The sequence below is a fragment of the Saccopteryx bilineata genome, chromosome 10 (assembly GCF_036850765.1).
Source record: "Saccopteryx bilineata isolate mSacBil1 chromosome 10, mSacBil1_pri_phased_curated, whole genome shotgun sequence".
Taxonomy (NCBI): domain Eukaryota; kingdom Metazoa; phylum Chordata; class Mammalia; order Chiroptera; family Emballonuridae; genus Saccopteryx; species Saccopteryx bilineata.
The window spans coordinates 56,544,015-56,563,290 of NC_089499.1; the positions used below are offsets into that span (position 1 = coordinate 56,544,015).

At 55.3% G+C, this 19,276-nt stretch overlaps 2 protein-coding genes and 1 non-coding gene across 4 annotated transcripts in view; 1 reads left to right on the top strand and 2 right to left on the bottom strand.

The window, feature by feature from the left end:
- The window catches only part of DNAH1 (dynein axonemal heavy chain 1), an 84,039-nt gene extending 75,767 nt beyond the window's left edge, over positions 1 to 8,272 (top strand). The window contains exons 64-78 of the mRNA XM_066245835.1: positions 454 to 679; positions 820 to 1,015; positions 1,798 to 1,949; positions 2,384 to 2,580; positions 2,825 to 2,973; positions 3,231 to 3,385; positions 3,457 to 3,588; positions 3,965 to 4,135; positions 4,215 to 4,394; positions 4,463 to 4,639; positions 5,136 to 5,306; positions 5,466 to 5,596; positions 6,341 to 6,692; positions 6,988 to 7,222; positions 8,138 to 8,272. Coding sequence (XP_066101932.1) covers positions 454 to 679; positions 820 to 1,015; positions 1,798 to 1,949; positions 2,384 to 2,580; positions 2,825 to 2,973; positions 3,231 to 3,385; positions 3,457 to 3,588; positions 3,965 to 4,135; positions 4,215 to 4,394; positions 4,463 to 4,639; positions 5,136 to 5,306; positions 5,466 to 5,596; positions 6,341 to 6,692; positions 6,988 to 7,222; positions 8,138 to 8,259 — 2,746 coding nt within the window. The 3' untranslated portion in view covers positions 8,260 to 8,272. The remainder of the gene's footprint in view (positions 1 to 453; positions 680 to 819; positions 1,016 to 1,797; positions 1,950 to 2,383; positions 2,581 to 2,824; positions 2,974 to 3,230; positions 3,386 to 3,456; positions 3,589 to 3,964; positions 4,136 to 4,214; positions 4,395 to 4,462; positions 4,640 to 5,135; positions 5,307 to 5,465; positions 5,597 to 6,340; positions 6,693 to 6,987; positions 7,223 to 8,137) is intronic.
- Positions 6,023 to 6,098, bottom strand: TRNAS-GGA (transfer RNA serine (anticodon GGA)). The gene has a single exon. It is a non-coding gene; the product is annotated as a tRNA-Ser (tRNA).
- A 949-nt stretch (positions 8,273 to 9,221) lies between the features above and the next one.
- Positions 9,222 to 18,592, bottom strand: BAP1 (BRCA1 associated protein 1). 2 transcript variants are annotated; one of them, XM_066244588.1, is made up of 17 exons: positions 18,411 to 18,592; positions 18,284 to 18,313; positions 18,120 to 18,174; positions 17,013 to 17,145; positions 16,536 to 16,655; positions 15,334 to 15,395; positions 15,106 to 15,248; positions 14,792 to 14,870; positions 14,224 to 14,347; positions 13,779 to 13,926; positions 13,119 to 13,303; positions 12,510 to 12,643; positions 11,555 to 12,033; positions 11,280 to 11,440; positions 10,935 to 11,081; positions 10,736 to 10,808; positions 9,222 to 10,557 (listed from the first exon to the last, which is right to left on the bottom strand). In XM_066244588.1, exons 1-17 carry the CDS (start codon positions 18,445 to 18,447, stop codon positions 10,424 to 10,426), a joined length of 2,244 nt encoding a protein of 747 aa, XP_066100685.1. In that variant the 5' UTR covers positions 18,448 to 18,592; the 3' UTR covers positions 9,222 to 10,423. The 2 variants fall into 2 exon arrangements, with proteins under 2 accessions (XP_066100685.1, XP_066100686.1); XM_066244589.1 differs by having other exon boundaries at positions 10,935 to 11,027; positions 18,411 to 18,591.
- Between the last annotated feature and the right edge of the window lie 684 nt (positions 18,593 to 19,276).

Sequence of the window (19,276 nt, forward strand, 5' to 3'; positions counted from 1 at the left end):
CCCCCCATAGCTGTCCTGGAGGCCTGAGTAGGGCGCACTCTAGGTGGATCCCTTTGCCCAGCCCTGTTTCCTGCCCTTGCTGCCATGAGCCCAGGCACTGCAGCCATTCACAGACCCCAGAGGCCCTCTCCATGCCACTGGCCACTGTGAACCTCTCCACAGAACAGGGGTGGAAACGCCCTTAAGGCCTGGCCCTCCCAGTCACCCACAGCCCCTTCCTACTGAAATGAAGTTTTTTCAGCGACCCCAGCAGCTCACACATCCAACTGCCTGGCCCTTACTGGGCACCCAGGCTGCCACCGGTGGTCTCACTGAGAGCTAACCACTGGAAGCAGGCTAGGCCTCCCAGGCAGGACTCCATGCTCTTGGAGCCCCGGGAACACAGGTAGATAGGGGTGCTGTCCCTCAGGGTCCACCAGTTATTACACACAGGGTTTTCCCTGCCCCACACAGTGGCCTAGAGGACCAGCTACTAGGCCAGGTAGTGGCTGAAGAACGGCCAGACCTGGAGGAAGCCAAGAACCAGCTGATTGTCAGTAATGCCAAGATGCGCCAGGAGCTGAAGGACATTGAAGACCAGATCCTATACAGGCTCAGCTCCTCTGAGGGCAACCCCGTGGATGACATGGAGCTCATCAAGGTGCTAGAGGCTTCCAAAATGAAGGCTGCAGAGATCCAGGTCAGCAACTGCCTGCCCACCAGGCTAGCCTCTCCCTACCTGCCCCAGGCCTGACCCCTGTCCCCACCCACCTCTACCTGCTGCTCTTTGCCAGTCAGTCTACCTGGGTCTGACCATGCACCCCTCCACTGCACCCCCAGGCCAAAGTCAGAATTGCAGAGCAGACCGAGAAGGACATTGACCTCACACGCATGGAGTACATACCTGTGGCTGTCCGCACCCAGATCCTATTCTTCTGTGTGTCTGACCTCGCCAATGTGGACCCCATGTACCAGTACTCCCTCGAGTGGTTTCTCAACATCTTCCTCTCAGGCATTGCCAACTCGGAGAGGGCAGGTAGCCCTGGGACATATGACATGTAGATGTGTGGACATTTCCACAGTGGGCACTACATTCACACCCATAGTCACTTGCACATGCTCTCATATCACTCTACATAAGAACCCATACACCCCCACCCTACCCTCCTCCGAGCTTGCCGCGGGCTAGCCGCAACGAGTATATTCAGGTCCCAAACGGGAACGGTACAGAATTAAAGAAAATAGACTTAAAGAATTAAAGAATATAAAATATGGGTTCGGGAGGGCTTTGCAATTCCTGCTAGCAGTAAATACCGCCCTAGCAGAGCAGAGCAGAGCAAAACATGGCCGTCCCCCAGGAACTGCATTCTCCTTTATTATAGGGCACAGTGGAATGAGCAAATCAATGACTTTTCTGATTATAGTTTCCAAGGCAACTCAAAAATTCCACCAAATGCAAAAAACCCTCACCAATACTTAACATACACAAAGAAGCCAGTTTTTCCTTCTGGGGAACATGGAGGGAAGGATGAGCACCACAGCTAACATGGAGGTGTGGGGAAGGGCTTAGCTTTTTGCAAGCAAGGTGGGGGTTGGGCAGCAGCCAGTTCCCCACACCTCTGTCCCCCAGAAATAACTCTAAAACCCTGTTGATTTTTCAGTCCCCAACATGAGCCCTTTTATTATTGGGAATTCCAAATGCCCCTAGGGGAGACCCAGACTGCCCTGTGACTGCTGGGGAGACTGGCTGGGCTGGAGCCCAGAACTCTTGCTTCCCTCCCCTCTGCCCATGTGCTGCATCACTTCTCTGCCCTACAGACAACCTGAAGAAGCGCATTGCCAACATCAATCGCTACCTGACCTACAGCCTCTACAGCAATGTCTGCCGCAGCCTCTTTGAGAAGCACAAACTGATGTTCGCCTTCCTGCTGTGTGCCCGCATCATGATGAATGAGAACAAGATCAACCAGGTGCAGTAGAGAGGTGGCCAGGTAGGCCAGTGGTCCAGGACAGACTGCCTGAGGAGTTACCCTGTTGCAGGGCCTGGGAGAACAGGGTGGAAGGAAAGGAAAAGCCAGGCATGGAGGCATAGCACAAGCAAAGGGGCAGAGGCCTTAGGAAACACAATTCCTTGCTTAAAAACATTCAGGAGACCCTGGATTAGTTGTGACCCAACCAGTCCTGTGAACACAGGCCTTCTCAGAGCCTTGAGTCTACTGGTAGGCTCTACTGGGAGTGAGAGGCTCCCAGCTCTCACTCCCATGAGCCCCAGGTGTTTCATGGTGCATTGGAAAGCACTGCCAAAAGTGAGTGACAGCCACCACTACTCAAGCCCTGTGTACTGAGTGGCTCATACACAGGGCCTGGTTGGACTTCTACCATTAGCCTCCCTCTGTCCCGCCAGAGTGAGTGGCGCTACCTCCTATCCGGGGGCTCCATCCAGGTCACGACTGAGAACCCAGCAGCGAACTGGCTATCAGACCGGGCCTGGCGAGACATTGTAGCACTCTCGAACCTTCCAGCCTTCTCCTCCTTTGCTGATGACTTTGTGAAACACCTATCAGAATTCCAGGCTATCTTCGACAGCCCTGAGCCCCACCGGTGAGCTGGGCCCCAAGGCATGGCGGGGTGGGCACATTGAGGGGCTGGGCTGAGACTCCAGACACAGGAGCCTTCTGAGGGGCCACCCAGGATTGCCCTGCAGCTGTGTCCACATCTCTTCCATGCCCCTGACCATGTACCCCCAGACATCCCACTCTTCTCTGCCATCCAGCCAGCAGAGTCCCTGCGGCCAGTGCCCTCCTCCTACAGGTCGGCTTTCAGGGAAATATGGGCACTATTGCAGGGAGCCCTTGCCGGGCATCTGGGACCAGTACCTGGACCAGTTCCAGAAGCTGCTGGTCCTGCGCTGCCTGCGTGGAGACAAGGTTACCAATGCCATGCAGGACTTTGTGGCTGCTAACTTGGAGCCACGCTTCATTGAACCCCAGGCAAGTGCCACCACCAGTGCCACTAGCTAATCCCTACCTTGGATGCCAGGGGCGTGGATGCACCTGTAAAGACCACTTTGCAGCCTTGGTCAAGCCAGGACTCCTAGCCCCATCCCTCCATAGGCTCTGAGAGGTTCTTGGTTCCACCAAGAAGCCCCCCTGGGACCTCTCTGGGAGCCCCAAGACTGCCACCCCTTGCCCGGGTCCCTGTGCCTCCTTAGCCCCAGGTGGCCCCAGCATCTCTCCCTGCCCTGCAGACAGCCAACCTGTCAGTGGTGTTCAAGGACTCCAGCTCCACCACACCCCTCATCTTTGTGCTATCGCCTGGCACTGACCCTGCTGCCGACCTGTACAAGTTTGCTGAAGAGATGAAGTTTTCCAAGAAACTCTCTGCCATCTCCCTGGGCCAGGGCCAGGTAAGGGTAGAGCAAGGAGGATGGGGGTCTGGGCCAGCTGGTCCCAGCACTCAGCACTGCCACCTCCACAGGGCCCTCGGGCAGAAGCCATGATGCGCAGCTCCATAGAGAGGGGCAAATGGGTCTTCTTCCAGAACTGCCACTTAGCCCCCAGCTGGATGCCGTCCCTAGAGCGCCTCATCGAGCACATCAATCCTGACAAGGTGCGCCAGGCTCCTCTGCTGCAGGGAGTACTAATGCATCCACCCAGGACTGAAGCTAAATGACATAGTCCCACAAAGCGCTCAGCTGGCCCAGGCACATGAGGAGTGCTCAGGAATCGACATGTGTTATATGCAGCAATTGTATTAATCACATTACCAGTGGTGATGTGACTTGCTCAAGGCCACCCAGCACAGACTGACGACCCTGGGACTTGCCAAAGCTCGTATTTTAACCAGTGGTCTATGCAACCCAGCCTGGCCCACCTCAGGAATAGTCAGGCTGAGGGTGGCCCAGGGTCCCTGGGTAGGAGGGAACTTCGTGATGGGGATGCCACCAGGTATGGGTCTTGATTCTTATGTAAAACATGGTCATCAGGTGCACCGGGACTTCCGCCTGTGGCTCACCAGCCTGCCCAGCAACAAATTCCCAGTGTCCATCCTGCAGAATGGCTCCAAGATGACCATCGAGCCACCACGTGGTGTCAAGGCCAACCTGCTCAAGTCCTACAGCAGCCTCAGTGATGACTTCCTCAACTCCTGTCACAAGGTGAGGTGCACTTGACAGTACCCTGCCCCATCTGCCCCCATCCTGGCCCCTCATGTCTGCTGCCCCTCACCTCTCACAGGTGATAGAATTCAAGTCCCTGCTGCTGTCCCTGTGCCTGTTCCATGGGAATGCACTAGAGCGTCGTAAGTTTGGGCCCTTGGGCTTCAACATCCCCTATGAGTTTACAGACGGGGACCTGCGCATCTGCATCAGCCAGCTCAAGATGTTCCTGGATGAGTATGATGACATCCCCTACAAGGTGGGCTGGGGACAGGCTGGGGGTGGGAGGCTGGGCATTTGTGGGGCCCTCACCCATCCACCACATAGGTCCTCAAGTACACAGCAGGGGAGATCAACTACGGGGGCCGTGTCACTGATGACTGGGACCGCCGCTGCATCATGAACATCCTGGAGGACTTCTACAGCCCCCTCGTGCTTTTGCCCGAGCACAGCTACAGTGCCTCAGGCATCTACCACCAGATCCAACCCACCTACGACCTCAACGTGAGCACAGCCTGGGCTCTGGGGTGCCATGAACTCCTGGGTGCTAGGTTAGAAATGTGGTCCCTACCCTCCAGTAGGTCTTTCTCATTAATTAATCCACCCACAAAGATAGTCACTAATGCCTCAGTGCACTCAGTGAGGCAGGGGGGAGGAAAGGGCAACCCGACCTAGCCCACCCAGCCAGGGAAGGCTCCCGGAGGAAATGCTATTTCAGCTAAGATGTGTGAGGATAGGTCAGGGGTTGGGTCAGGCACCCCAGAATGTGGGTCATCAGTGGAAAGAAGGGAGCAGCCAAATGAAGGAATAGGGGAGCTGGATGGCAGTGAGAAAGGGGCTAGAAGGCAGAAGCCACCCACAGGATACCTCAGGGACTGTGGAGTCCCACGAACAGGGTTGCAACCAGGTGATGAGTGGGGGATATGCTCAACTGGAGGGCCAGCCACAGGCTGGGGGCAGAGCCAGGAAGGGGCTTCAGTTGTGCCTTCTTAACCCACAGGGCTACCTCTCTTACATCAAGAGCCTCCCACTCAACGACATACCTGAGATCTTTGGTCTGCACGACAATGCCAACATCACCTTTGCCCAGAATGAGACTTACGCCCTATTCAGTGCTATCGTACAGCTGCAACCCAAATCATCCTCTGTGGGCGGCCAGGGCAGGGAGGAGGTGGGTAGCAGCAGTGGGAAGGGGCTCAAGGGTTGAGCAGGGCTAATCTCCCACCCACCATCCTGTCTGCTCCCTTGTAGGAAGGAACTCTGTGCATGTGGAATCCTGCAAGGGTTGTGGGGGCCAGCCCTGACCCCTAGTAACCCTTTGTCCCTACAGATAGTGGAAGATATGGCCCAGACCATTCTGCTCCAGGTTCCTGAGCTCATCGCCTTGCAGTTGGTGATGACCAAGTACCCCGTGCTGTATGAGGAGTCAATGAACACGGTGCTAGTACAGGAAGTCATTCGGTAATCCCCTCACCACCCCCAATCCTGAGTCAACGGGCCTCTGGGCTGTAAAGAAGTGACAGCAAGAGGTACTCTGGGCCAGGTGCCATATCAAGTGCTATAAATCCATCCTCTAACTCAGGCATGGTTTTTTTGTTTATTTTTGTATTTTTCTGAAGTTGGAAACGGAGGCAGTCAGACAGACTCCCGCATGCGCCCGACCGGGATTCACCCGGCATGTCCACCAGGGAGAGATGCTCCGCCCATCTGGGGCATTGCTCTTTTGCGACCAGAGCCATTCTAGAGCCTGAGGCAAAGGCCATGGAGCCATCCTCAGCACCCGGGCCAACTTTGCTCCAATGGAGCCTTGGCTGCAGGAGGGGAAGAGAGAGACAGAGAGGAAGGAAAGGGGGAGGGGTGGAGAAGCAGATGGGCGCTTCTCCTGTGTGCCCTGGCCGGGAATCGAACCCGGGACTCCTGCACTCCAGGCTGACGCTCTACCACTGAGCCAACTGGCCAGGGCCCTCAGCCATGTTTTTATTGTTCCTTTCTTATAGACAAATAAATTGGGGCCCAAAAAGGTTAAGTGAACTACGGTCACACATTTGCTAAGTACCAGACCTGGGACAGGTATGCCACTGCCCAACCAGCTCTATGCTCTAGCCGCCCTGTTAGGCCATTGTTTTTCGTCTATGCCACTGGGGAGTGTAGATACTGCAACACAACCCTGGGCCAATGCCTGCCTCCTTGCCACTGGCCCCATAGGTACAACCGGCTGCTGCAGGTGATCACACAGACATTGCAAGACTTGCTCAAGGCACTCAAGGGGCTGGTGGTGATGTCCTTGCAGCTGGAGCTGATGGCTGCCAGCCTGTACAACAACACTGTGCCCGAGCTCTGGAATGCCAAGGCCTACCCATCACTCAAGCCACTGTCCTCATGGGTCATGGACCTGCTACAGCGCCTGGACTTCCTGCACACCTGGATCGAAAAGGGCATCCCAGCCGTTTTCTGGATCAGTGGATTCTTCTTCCCCCAGGCTTTCCTGACAGGCACCCTGCAGAACTATGCCCGCAAGTCTGTCATCTCCATCGACACCATCTCCTTTGATTTCAAGGTGCAGACATAGCCAGGGCCAAACCAGGTGACAGGCTGGGGTATGGCCCAGACAGAGGAGCCTGAGGCCACAGCTGGCTGGCAGAATCAGGGAAACCCTGAGCAGGGCTTAGGAGGGAAAAGAGAAACAGGCCAAAAGAGGTCATGAACCCCAGGGAAATCCCGAGGGGCAAGACATAGACTGTGGGCTACCAACTAAAATGGCAGGTGAGTGAGGTGGGCAGGCAGGCAGAGCTCTCAGGAGGGAGTTTGTACCTCTAGCCCCAAATTCTAACCCAGATTATGGGTACTGACAGGTGATGCTCCAGAAAGTGTCAGAGCTCAAGGAAAGGCCTGAGGAGGGGTGCTACATCCATGGACTGTTCCTGGAAGGTGCCCGCTGGGATCCCACGGCCTTCCAGCTGGCTGAATCTCGGCCCAAGGAGCTATACACAGAGATGGCTGTTATCTGGCTCCTGCCAATGCCTAACCGCAAGATCCAGGACCAGGCCTTCTACCTGTGTCCCATCTACAAGACACTGACTCGTGCTGGTACAAGGCCCAGGGCAGGGAACCTACACCACAGGGTGGGGGCCCAGTACTGGCCAGCCTAGACTAGTTAGGCTGACCCAGTTAACTGAACAAGACAGTGGTAGAGCGTCGGCCTGGCGTGCGGAAGTCCCAGGTTCGATTCCCAGCCAGGGCACACAGGAGAAGCACTCATCTGCTTCTCTACCCTTCCCCCTCTCCTTCCTCTCTGTCTCTCTCTTCCCCTCCCGCAGCCAAGGCTCCATTGGAGCCAAGATGGCCCAGGCGCTGGAGATAGCTCCATGGCCTCTGCCTCACGCACTAAAGTGGCTCTGGTTGCAACAGAGCGATGCCCCGGATGGGCAGAGCATCGCCCCCTGGTGGGCATGTCGGGTGGATCCCAGTCGGGTGCATGCGGGAGTCTGTCTGACTGCCTCCCCAGCTTCAGAAAAATACCAAAAAAAAAAAAAAAGGTAGCCAACCCAGGTCAGTCAGCAGTCCTGAGACCAACCAGGCAAGGGCACAGCCTGGCGGCAGCAGGTGGGGTTATGCCCAGTGACTGGCTCAGTCTGTGGAGTGAGTCTATGAGCTCACACCATCTTGTTGCCTCCTCTACAAGCCAGCTTGGGTCTTGGGAGCCACAGCCTGACAAGGGAGGCTCAGGGGTGGTAACTGAAGCCTGGAGAGAACAGACTGAGCTGGGCTGGGTTGGACCCAAAGGGAAATGAGCAGTGGCATCAACTTTCCCACTGCCGCCTATCCTCCATCAGTGTATTAACCCTGGGCAGGCCTAACCCGTGGCCAGACCCATTCACCAAGCAGGCTGCCCCTTGGGTCAGGACTCCTTGTCCCCAAGTCTGCCAGTTCCATTGCCTTTACCCTGCCCCTTCTCTAGTTATGACAGACAACTAAACCCTGCCCCCTTGTTGCCGATCCCAGGAACACTGTCAACCACAGGCCACTCCACCAACTACGTCATTGCTGTGGAGATCCCCTCCGATCAGCCCCAGCAACACTGGATCAAGCGTGGTGTGGCCCTCATTTGTGCCCTGGACTACTAGACTCGGCAGGGTGGGAGCCATTAAAGTTAAGTTTTTAAAGCAGTTCAACCGAGTCTTACCTGCTTACATCAAGCCCCTTCTGTAGGACTCACTGCCAGGAGACCTGGGGATGAGGGGCTACAATAGCCTCAAGAGAATGTGGTTAGCAAGGGGAAGAGGTGGCTGAGGTAGCAGCTTTGACCTGCTGGACCTGTCCAGGTGCAGCGAGAGGTGGGCCCTCCAAGGTCCGAGAGCCCTGCCAGGAAGGGCACTTCCTAGAGGTAGCTTGCCTCAACCCAGAGCCCCAGCATCTCTCCAGGTTGCAAACCTAATCAGATCTGTTGAAAACCATGACATGGCCCTCTCCTCCCAAAGTGCACCTTGAACTCAGCTCTTCAGGTTCCACAGCCCACCCCAAAACTCTCCTCAGCTCAGGTCCTAAGTTCCAAGATCTAGGAATCCTAGGGTCCCAAGATCCTCTGCCTCAGAAGGCCAAATACCCAAAAATGCATACTTCTCACCTCTGGTCACAAGACTTTAGACCCAGGCCTGGTTAGGTCCTCACTCTCATCTCAGTCTAGCCTACAAATCTCAAGCCTGCCCTGGCCAGTTGGCTCAGTGGCAGAGCATCAGCCCAGCATATGGACATCCTGGGTTCCATTCCTGGTCAGGGCACACAGAGGGATCATCTGCTTCTCTACCCCACCCTTCTCTCTCTCTCTCTCTCTTGTCCTCCCACAGCCATGGCTCAGTTGGAGCAAGTTGGCCATGGGCACCGAGGATGGCTCCATGGCTTTGCCTCAGGCACTAAAATAGTTCAGCTGCCGAGCAACGGAGCAACAACCCCAGATGGGCAAAGCATCGCCAGTAGGGTGCTTGCTGGGTGGATCCCAGTCGGGGCATATGTGGGAGTCTCTCTGTCTCCCCACTTCTCACTTAAGGAAAACAAAAACAAAAACCTAAAGCCAACAACCACAGGAGAGTTCATTTTTTAGGAGTTTATTTACCCATTGATCCAATATTTACAGGAGATCAAAGGGCAGGCTGTACTCAGTGAAGAGGCAACTGCCATGCCTGCCAGCTGTCCCCCACCCCCTTCTCTCTCCCAGGTCACTATGTACAGATAAGGGGCCTCCTTGGATCTCCTTCAAACCCATCTGACAGAGGCCATGGGGCTTTATTTTGGGGTGAGAATCAGAGGCGGTACTGGGCCTGCTTCCCCTTGGTATCAGGTTCTCTGGGAACATGGGGACTCCCAATTGGTTGTCTTGGTCCTGCTGTCCCCCACCCTGAGTGCCTTGCAGAGACTGAAGGAGCTGGCATGGCAGGGAAAGCTGAGTGGTGCCAGTCCCTGCCAACAGCCCTGTCTACTACCCCTAAGAGGAGGAGACATGGTTAACACTGAAGGGCTGGGCAGAGGCTCCTCTGAGCCCCAGGGACAGGACAGAGGAGCCCAAAGCAGGCCCATTGCCAGGGCCACAACACTGAAGGCAAAGAGCTCAGAATCCTGCTGTGGAGAGCAGATTTGACAAGCCTAACTGGAGCCAGGGAGTTTACAAGCCACCAAACAGCTCCAACATTCCTCTCTGCTAGTGCCATGGGACCCCGGCAGGTTGCTCAGCCCACCCCTGCTGGGACACCCCACTCCCAACCCAGCCCAGCAGCCAGGTCCCTGAGTTTGGAGCTCTCCCAGGAGGAACAAAGAGCAGACCTGGCTTCCTCACAACAAAGACAACTGGCAGCTGGGGCTAGAGGGGCAGGCCATGCCCACCCGGCTTCACCAGGATGACAGCTGTTAGACCACAGAATCAGAAAGCGGGCCAATTCAACACAGTGGTGGCAAGATGGGCCAGAGCCCAGAAAAACAGACGTCTCTGTAGATAAAATATATTTCTGCTCCCCAGGCAGGAAGGCCAGGTCCTACAGCCTCACAGCTGACTGTGGAGGAAGCCACAGCATCTCACTGTACCCCAGCTCCAGTTGCTGCTTCCTGAGCGGTATGGGCTTGATCCACCTACCAGGCCTGGAGGCACAATGCAAGAAATTTGGTCTGTTCCATTTCCAGGGTCTGGGCTCTCTGGTTGGAATTATTCAGTAATACTGGGAAGTAGAGAGTGGGGCAGGGAAGGGGCCCTAATGAGGGCCACAAGGCAAGAGCGGGCTGCAGAGCTGGGGCCAGCAGTCCTCACTGGCGCTTGGCCTTGTAGGGGCGTGAGCGTTTCCGTCGGTCAGGCTTCCGCTGCTTGTGGAGCCGGCCAATGCTGACACCCTGGCGCCGCCGTACGGAGATGTTTTGCTCCACCAGGTTGGCCAGCATGCCTGTGGAGAGGCAGAGACCCATTGGCCACTCGCTCAATAGGCCACAGACTCTGGCCAAGAGCTGAGGGTCTCAGGGGCCCTCCTGAGCCCAATCCCCAGGGGAGGCCTGACGGGGGACCTGAGGAACATGGCCCTCAGCAGGGCATGCCAGGTAAGACACAACAATGAGTACCCTCACCTTCCTGAGCCAGCATAGAGATGAACGTACAGATGAACTCATCATAGTTGTGGGTCCTTCTCTGGTCGTCAATCTGTGGGAGAACAGGATGAGGGCACTGCAACCCATCTCCCCAGAGCTACAAATAGCTGACCTCAAGAGGTCACACCTCTAGGAAGATCGTCAGGCAGAAAACTGGGCAGCTGGAGAGATGACCCACCTTGAACTTCTTCCTTTTCTCCACCTCTTCCTTGAGGCAGGCCTCATAGTTTGCAATCTCAGCCTCCACACACTTCAGCAGTGCCAGCAGCTCCTGCCAAAACCCAGCATTGCACCCATGAGGGGGGCTGCCAGGACCAAAGCCACACTACCAGGAAGCAACGAGAGGCAAGGATAAGCAGCCAGAGTACCTGGAGCCTACCAAGGCCTCTTCCACTACCCACTCAGACAGGCTTCACAGACACCAACCCTCCCCCCAAACTTCAACCAGGAACCCAGCCCTGGGCCGCAGGACCCTGGGTCCCTCCCTCTGACAGAATTAGAAGAGAAAACCACAGGGGCTCACCTTGGGTGAATACTTCTCCCCACTCACAGCCTCACCAGGCCTCACCAGCCCAGACTTCTCTCTGCCATCTACAGCTTCTACCACCTCCTTCTCCTCTGGGCTGCTGGACCCCTGGCTGCCCTGGCTTGCTCTGATGGAAGGCGAGGAACCCTTCCCACCCTCTGGGAAAAGAAGGATAACAATCTTCAGAGTGCAGGACATTTGGTGGTCACTTGGGTACCTCCCTCCTCTACCCTCAGTATGCCAAGTGGCCAGTGAGTCAGCCCAAGGCCCACCTGTCAGTGCCAGGGGACTCAGCACACCATCCTCAGCCAAGTGCAACAGGCCTGTGCAGATGACAGGACCCAGGTCACGCACAGCACGATTGTAGCGTATACAGTCAACACGCAGCAAGCTGTCATCCTCTCCAAAAAGCACCTTAGAGATGTGGGAGGTAACAGGGCTGGAGGGCCGTGTCGGGTTGGCAGAGCGGATGGGTGAGCGCAGTGGTGAGTTGAAAGCACTGCCGATCTCAGAGGCTGTGTCTGTGCTCTCGTTGCTGGGGGTGGGCGAAGGCTGTGAGTGAGTGGGTACTGCAACAGCTGGACTCCCAGCCCCACTGCTGGTCTTGATGGACAGGGGAATCGAGAGGTCTTTCTGGGATTCTTTGAGCTTCTCGGCCAAGACGTTGATAGTGTTGGGCCGTAGCACTGACAACTGCCCATCCCCAGAGCCACTCAAGGGTCCTGGCTTCCCTGGCCCCTTTCGCTTGTACCTGTGGGGCCCAAGGAGAGGTGAGCCAAGGGGGTGGGCCAGGTGACCACACACCCAGCAATGCCTAGACTTGTGTGAACACAAAGCTCCTCAGTGCCCAGCAGCCTGACCCAGCCATGCCAAGCCTGGCACCCTAGACTCTGACAGCTGCAACTTTCGAGGACACCTTCTCTATTCCAGCTGCTGGCCTCTGCCAATGTCCTCCTCCCCTGCTTCATCCAATTCTTCCACAACCTAGCCAAAAGGCCACCTCCCAACAGGTCTTGATGTCTGGTTAATGTGCTAAGCCCTCCCCTCAGCCCTCAAAAAGCTTCTTAGGACCTGGAGTTAGCCCCTTCGTGGCAGCCTCCCCTAGGGCCATGTGCTAGCAGGCACTCAGCACTGTATCTGCCAGAAGGCACTCCAGACACAAGCTGGAGGATCTCAGACAGGACCCGCAGCACTCGGAGCCTCCAACCTTACAGCACTAAGGCTGACCTGATGGCGGAGTTGGTGTTCTGCACATCGTCCTCCTCCTCATCCTCATAGTCGTCCTCATCATCTGAATACTGCTGGGGTGGACGAACTGGAACTCGGCTGCGGCCCACACCTGCTGCCAGGTCTTCCTCCTCCTGGGGCAGAAATCCAGGGCAGCCATGAGCCAGGGTCAGTCAGCCAGGCTGGGCACAGCTCTCACAGTCAGAGAGAAGCCAACATGGTTCTCAGGTCGAGTCCACAGAACGCCCCCAGGTATTCCAGAACCCACCCTTGGCTCTTGGGAAAGCTGCTGCCCACCCATATGGCATGCCTACACAGGCTTCTGAGAAAAGGGTGCCCTGAAACACATGCCGGCAGAATCCAGCCCATAGAGTTGTACCAAAGAACATGGTCTCAACATTTAGCCCCACAGCTGTATGGCTGGACTTCAAGTCAGAGGAGCTTTCTCTGCCTCCCTGAGCACCTACCTGCCTTTGCAGGAGCTTCTGAGTGTCAGACAAACCAGGCCTGGATGGAGGATGAACCCCAAGGAGCCACCTGAGGAAACTGCCTGTGACAGCCTCTCAAGAGAATCCTAGAGGGAATCATGTGCGGGTGCCCCCAGCTTACCTGCATGGGAGACTTAGCATAGTTGTGATTGTCCAGAAAAGCTGGCAGCCGCTGGACAATGGGAGTGGGGTTGGGGGGAACCCCATTGAGGCTGCTCCCTGAAGGCTTCACCACCAGCCTGGGTTTGCTAGGAGGACTATGGGTCAGGGCTTGTGGGCATGAACCAGTCACCTCCTCCACACCGTCTGCGAAGGAGCACAGGCAGGACCTTCAGCAGGATCCTCAAGGAAAGCTGTATCCAGCCACTGTCTCCCTAGTCCTGTAACAAAGCACTGCTCCCCCTCCCTTCCCAGAGAACAGCGGAGCCAGCTGGTGTGATGGAAGTCAATCATGGGCCCACAGGGAGACAGAAGGATGAGGTGGAAAAAGAGAAGGAGGAAGAAAGGAAAAAAAAAACCTCTAAGAAAACCAGAAAGGGAAAATGCATTAAAAAAAGGCTCAGGAGCCTGTCATATGGCAACCCTTTAGAGATGCCTTTTGGAAAAAACTGCTCTCCCCCAATGTTCCCCGGGAGAGGGATGCAAACGCTGGGCTTCAGGCATCCCGTTTGAGCCTGTCGAAGCGCCTCCATAGGAAAAGATTTATTCTGCTTGGGTCTCGCAGGTCAAGCTATGCGGGAGTGGCCCTGAGGCCCATGAGAGGTCCTAAAACCCCTAGTACCTGTGTGGGTGCCCTCAGAAGCCACTGGGGCCCTGCTTGCCTCCAGAGCCACAGGGGACTTGCCACTGGCTGGTTTGGACTCCTCAGGCAGCTGTGACTCTTGAGACTTCTGGGTCTGAATCAGCTCTGGTTGTGTTACCCTGATCAACTGAAAACAGAATCCAAGGCTCAGAGGAGAGAAGGAAGCCACATCCTCTACCTCAGACAGCTAAGGGCCTTGGCTCTACCCACTCCCTCATGGAGAAATAAAACTGTCAAATCCACACCTTCTTTTAAAAACTACTTTCTATCCCCACCCCAAGTCCCACCTTTCCCAAAAATGGCGTAAAAGAGAGGAGTCATTAGCTAAAGCCCAGATCTGCAATAATGATTTGGGAATCAGAGACAGATGCCCCAGTGTGGGGAACAGATGGCTAGGCAGGGATCAAGGAAGGAGACTACTGACCTGCTGCAGAGCCTCCAGGACTGTCTGACGGTTCACCTTCAGTACATGCAACCTGGCCTCATACTTGATTCTGCGGTCAGGCACCACCGCCATCAGGTTGAAGCGGATGTCATGGTAGGGCTCCCTGCAGTCACAGCTGTAGCTATGAGAGCAGCTCCCGCCCCAGCCCCACCATCAGGTTGAGGCAGATATCCTGGCAGGGCTACCTGAAGTCACATTTGTAGCCATAGGTACAGACCCCACCCCAGTACATAGGCAGCAGCTGACCATGCACACGAGGAAACTGACTGAGCTGGCGCCTTCCAAAAAGTTGTGTGAGGGGCCTGGCAGGAAGTGAGCCAGCATACCGGGGCCACCCGGGGCTCCACCAACGCCTGCCCCTCCCCAGCCTACCCCAAATCAGGTCATAGATGGCCTGGGCAGATAAATAGGGCAATGAGTTCGGAGCCCAAGATCACCATGTGGCCCTGCACAAGTCAAGTGACTTCTCTCTGCCTTGGTTCCCTTTTCTGTGTCTCTCCCAAAGGGGGCACAACTTCAGAGTGTAGCATAGAAACAGGGCCCTTACCCTGCAGTGGCAAGGCCAATACGCTCCATGATGACCCGCCGGGCCTTGTCTGTCCACTCCTCATCCTCCCCCCAGGGCCCTAAGGAACACCAACACAAGGAGTTAACAGGTAGGAAGCCTTGAGTTTGGGCAAGCCAAGAGTGGGAGGGAGGACAGAGAGCAGTTGAACCAGGGAATCGGGCCAGTCAGGCAATGCAGTGTAGGGTGCCCCCAACAGCCTCCCCTCCCACAAAGAACCCAAGTACATGAGGACCCTGGACCCCAGCTCCTTAGGAGGTAAGCAGAGCAAAGGGACCCCAGCTCAGAGTGCCTACCATGGTCAATGGGGTAGACCTTGAGCCCATCCAGCTCAAAAAGCCGGCCTGTGATAGGCACATAGCTGACAAAGTGGAATGCCTCCATGGTCCGCACTGCACTAAGACCATTCTGCTTCTCGGGGAGGTGGCGTGGCTCAGGCCTGGGGAAAGACACAGTCAGGGCCCAGAATGGCACAGCCCTTCCTTATTACCCCACCCCTATCAGCTTCTAGAGCTCCCACACACCTGGCATGGCTATTATGTGCCTTGGCCAACTCCGGGGCATTGCCAATCGCATATCCTTTGCTCTAGAGGGAAGAAAATAAGGCCACATCAGAACAACTTCACAGATGAGCCTCTCGGCGGGAAACAAAGCTCGGGAGAGCAGGCATGGAGGCATTCCAGGAACCTGAAAAAGCACAGGTAGACTCTCCTAAAGGACAGAAGAGAGTTCTGGAGCCCCAAATAGATGGACTCTAATAGCCTTGCACAGTGATCAAGTGGACACTGGGAGCAATGTGGCCTATAAAGTGCTGACAAAGTCCTAAAATGGTATCACTTAAGCAATGTTCCTTCCTTCTCTAGGTTTGTTTCCTTTCCTGACAATTGGGCCTAATATCAATTGCCTTATACAATTAATTTGAGTCAAATGGTTTTTGTTGTTGTTAGAGAGACAGACAGACAGGAACAGATAGGTAGGAAGGGAGAAAGATGAGAAGCATCAACTTGTTGCAGCACTTTAGTTGTTCATTCATTGCTTTCCCATGTGCCTTGACCAGGGGGGTCCAGCTGAGCCAGTGACCCCTTGCTCAAGCCAGCAACCTTGGGCTTGAAGCCAGCGACCATGGGGTAATGTCATGATCCCACACTCAAGCCGGCAATCTCGGGGTTTCAAACCTAGGTCCTCAGCATCCCAGGCCGATGCTTTATCCATTGCACCACCACCTGGTCAGGCTTGTTTGTTTGTTTGTTTGTTTTTTAAGTGAAAGGAGGGAGATAGACTCCTGCATGCACCCAGCTGGGATCCACCTGGCAACCCTGGTGTGAGGTAGATGCTCAAATCAACCAAGCTATTTTTAGCACCTAAGGCTGACAAATTCCAACCAATCAAGTTATCCTCATTGCCTGTGGCTGATGCTCAAACAAATCAAGCCACTGGCTGCCACAGGGGAAGAGGGAGAGAAGGAGGAGAGAGAAAGGGAGAGAAGCAGATGGTTGCTTCTCATGTGTATCCTGTCAGGAATCGAACCTAGGACGTCCACAGGCTGAGCCGATGCTCTATCCACTGAGCAAACCGGCCAGGGCCTTAAGAGTCAAATGTAAGGCAAATGATCATGTAAAAAGTAAAAGCCTCACAGTGCCAAATGTCATGTGGTGGCATCACCACTAGCCCTGGAGGTCATATTTCCCAGCTCACTATGAGCCAGGATTAAGGCATTGTGGCCTACCTCAGGGCTGAAGCCTTTGGTGAAATCCTTCATGCGACTCAGAGTGGGCCCCAGGTCCACATTGCTGCAGTTCAGGAGCACGCTCAGCAAGGCATGAGTGGCACAAGAATTGGGGATCAGCTGTGAAACCAACAAAAGTCACCCATACACAGCATGCCTCAACTGAAACCCACATTCATCAGACTGGGACCCAGAGAAGGACAACAACCCTCATCTTTGCCCAACATCTGTTCATTTAGCTAATGTCCACCAGATCTCTGGGGACATGGAGTGGACTCAGACCCCACACTGCTCTAAAGACTCTCCCTTTTTTAATGAATAAGTACTCATTTCCTTCTGCCAAAGGACTTCTATAACCACTACCCTTGGTATCTGCCTATCTCCTCCTCCTTCTGCCTTCTCCCTCTTATACTTCCTAAGCAAAGAAAATGGCAGCAACCCCCCCCCCCCCCAGAGAGAACAAAGAGCCCAGCAGACCTGGTGGGCAAAGAACATATTATTCACAATATCGTCATCAATCACAGATGTATCATCCACCAAGGTAGAGACCTTGCGACGGGACCGGCGCTCTTCGATCCATTTGAACAGGAAAATGAATCCATACACGGGGCTGGGGAAAGTAAGGAACAGAGCTAAACCAGCCAAGTGGAGGAAGGCAACCAGTATCCCCTTCTTTTCTCTCCCTATTCCCCTGCACTATGCTACCACTGAAGTGCCCTTTCTGTAAACCCACCTCTCCCCTGGTTTCTTCCCAACACTGCCCAAACTGGCCCTGAACCCTCACACCTCAGAAGCCTGCATAGGCAGTCTAAGCATCCACTTCTGACTGTGGTTCTCCAGAAGCCCACCTTATGAAGACTATGGTTCTGGGATAAGAAGAAAACCTGGAACCAGTGGCCCAGGACAAAGTAGGAGCAGAAAATACGGTGAGAACAAAACTTTGATGAGGAATTTAAACACTAATCCTCACTTGTGAACCTCAAGGCCTGAGGCCCAATGCAGCCAGGGAAGAAAATGAACAACTACATCAGCCCCTTCTTTCCTGGGAAATAAAAACAGGCTTCTCAGTTCGGTCACTGTAGCAGTCCCTCCACATTTCTACCCTGTAGGACCACCAAAACAAGACCCTGAGGCTGGTCATCCAAGAGGGGTTTTGTAGATACCATACCCAATCAATCAATACAAGACCCTATTGTGGACATGAAAGGCACTAAGACACTGGCACATTAAGACAGTAATTAATAAATTACAGATGCACAAAAAGCACTATGTGATCTGGGCCTGGAAAAGGGCCGAGCATCCTGCTCCAAAACCAGAAAAAGCAATTGAACTGTACTCCAAAGGATGGGTAGAACTTGTGATGGCGAAGGTGCTATACTACACAAAGGGAAGAGCTGAGGGAAGACTGGGAGAAAACAAAATTATCAGCTTGATCAGGAGAGCACTCAAAGAGGAAGAATGCCTCCTTACATGAGATTTTACAACTTGTGGTTCCTGATACCATCCCCCTGGAAGGGCACTCTTACACAGGCCCTTCCCTAGCCCTGGAGGTGTAAAGGGCGGTCCTGCCGCCAAGCCACTCACCCCTGGCACTTGCTCTGAAGGTCATAGATCTCCTCCACTTGTACCCCTTTGACACCTGCGATTGGGGAAGGAAAGAAGTCGGGAAGGGCAGCTGCTGGCCGTGCAGTGAGAGCGCAGGAGTGGGTCCCCACAGCCCGGGTCCGACAGGTAGGAGAGGCTCTTACCGAAATCTTCCACCAGGAGGGTGAAGAGGCCTGATGGGGCGACAAGAAGCGGGTGGTGGTGCTCAGGCAAGCGCCTCCCGGACCCACCCGGCCTCCCCAGCCCCCGGCCAGCCGACTCCCTCCTTACCAGGGTCGCTCTCCAGTTCCAGCCAGCCCTTATTCATCTTCCCGTGGGGCGGCCCCTCAGCGCCATGACCAGGCCCTCCCGACCCACTGCCGCCCCCGTCGGGAGCCCCCGACGCGCCCGGGGCCCCTAACCACACACACAGACAACGGGGCCTGTGCGTCACCCACCGGCGCCGGCGGGACACGTCACCACAGAGCGACTGTCTCCGCCCCACCTCTGGGCCAGTCCTCCGCGAGTTTGACTCCACAAGTTGGAGCGCTGCTGTTGAGGGGCGGGGCTAGAAGGAGAGGCGTGGCGAGTGGCCCAGAGGGGAGAAGTGCGTCAGAAGGAGGGGCGGGCTTCCGGCCGTTAGATCTATTGCTCAGCCAAGAGTCCGCGTAATTTTAGTATCCAAGGCTGCGGTCTCTCTGGGTGCTAGTCCGCGTGACCCGCCCCGTTTGCGCGCTCGCCGGTGCAGTCACCGCGCAGGGGGCCGCCCGTGAGGAAGCTACACGAATAAAGCTCCAGGATAGAGGCGCCCTCGGCGACAACTGGGCGGGAGGCCCGGCCGAGAGCGGCACCGAGTACCACCTTGAGGAGCGAGCGGCGGAGGCGACCCCCAGCGCGGCCCCGCACCAGTCTTCCTGCAGGCGCGACCTGGTCCTGGTCTGGCATCCGCGAGATGCTCCTTGAGCCCCTTCGCGGTTGTGGCCACACAGACGCGTACTTTCCAAATTAATCGTTGTTTATTCTTCTGGCGGCGGGGCCGAACACGCTTATTTATTTTTAATTTTTTCAGCACGCTTTTACCTAGCACTAATCCAGCGAGACGACTAGGGAACTCAATTTTTTTCTTTTTTAAGATTTTTACTTATTGATTTTAGAGA

Bases quoted from the DNA above. Each gene is read 5' to 3' on its own strand.
- BAP1 (XM_066244588.1), bottom strand. From the start codon at position 18,447: ATGAATAAGGGCTGGCTGGAACTGGAGAGCGACCCTG. The intron at 16,656-17,012 runs GTCTGCTGGGCT...TTGGTTTCACAG, and splicing joins ATATGTTCTTTGCCCACCAG to CTGATCCCCAATTCTTGTGC. The intron at 11,082-11,279 runs GTGAGCCCCTGT...GCTTCCTGGTAG, and splicing joins GGGAGAAGTATTCACCCAAG to TGTGGCTTTGGTCCTGGCAG.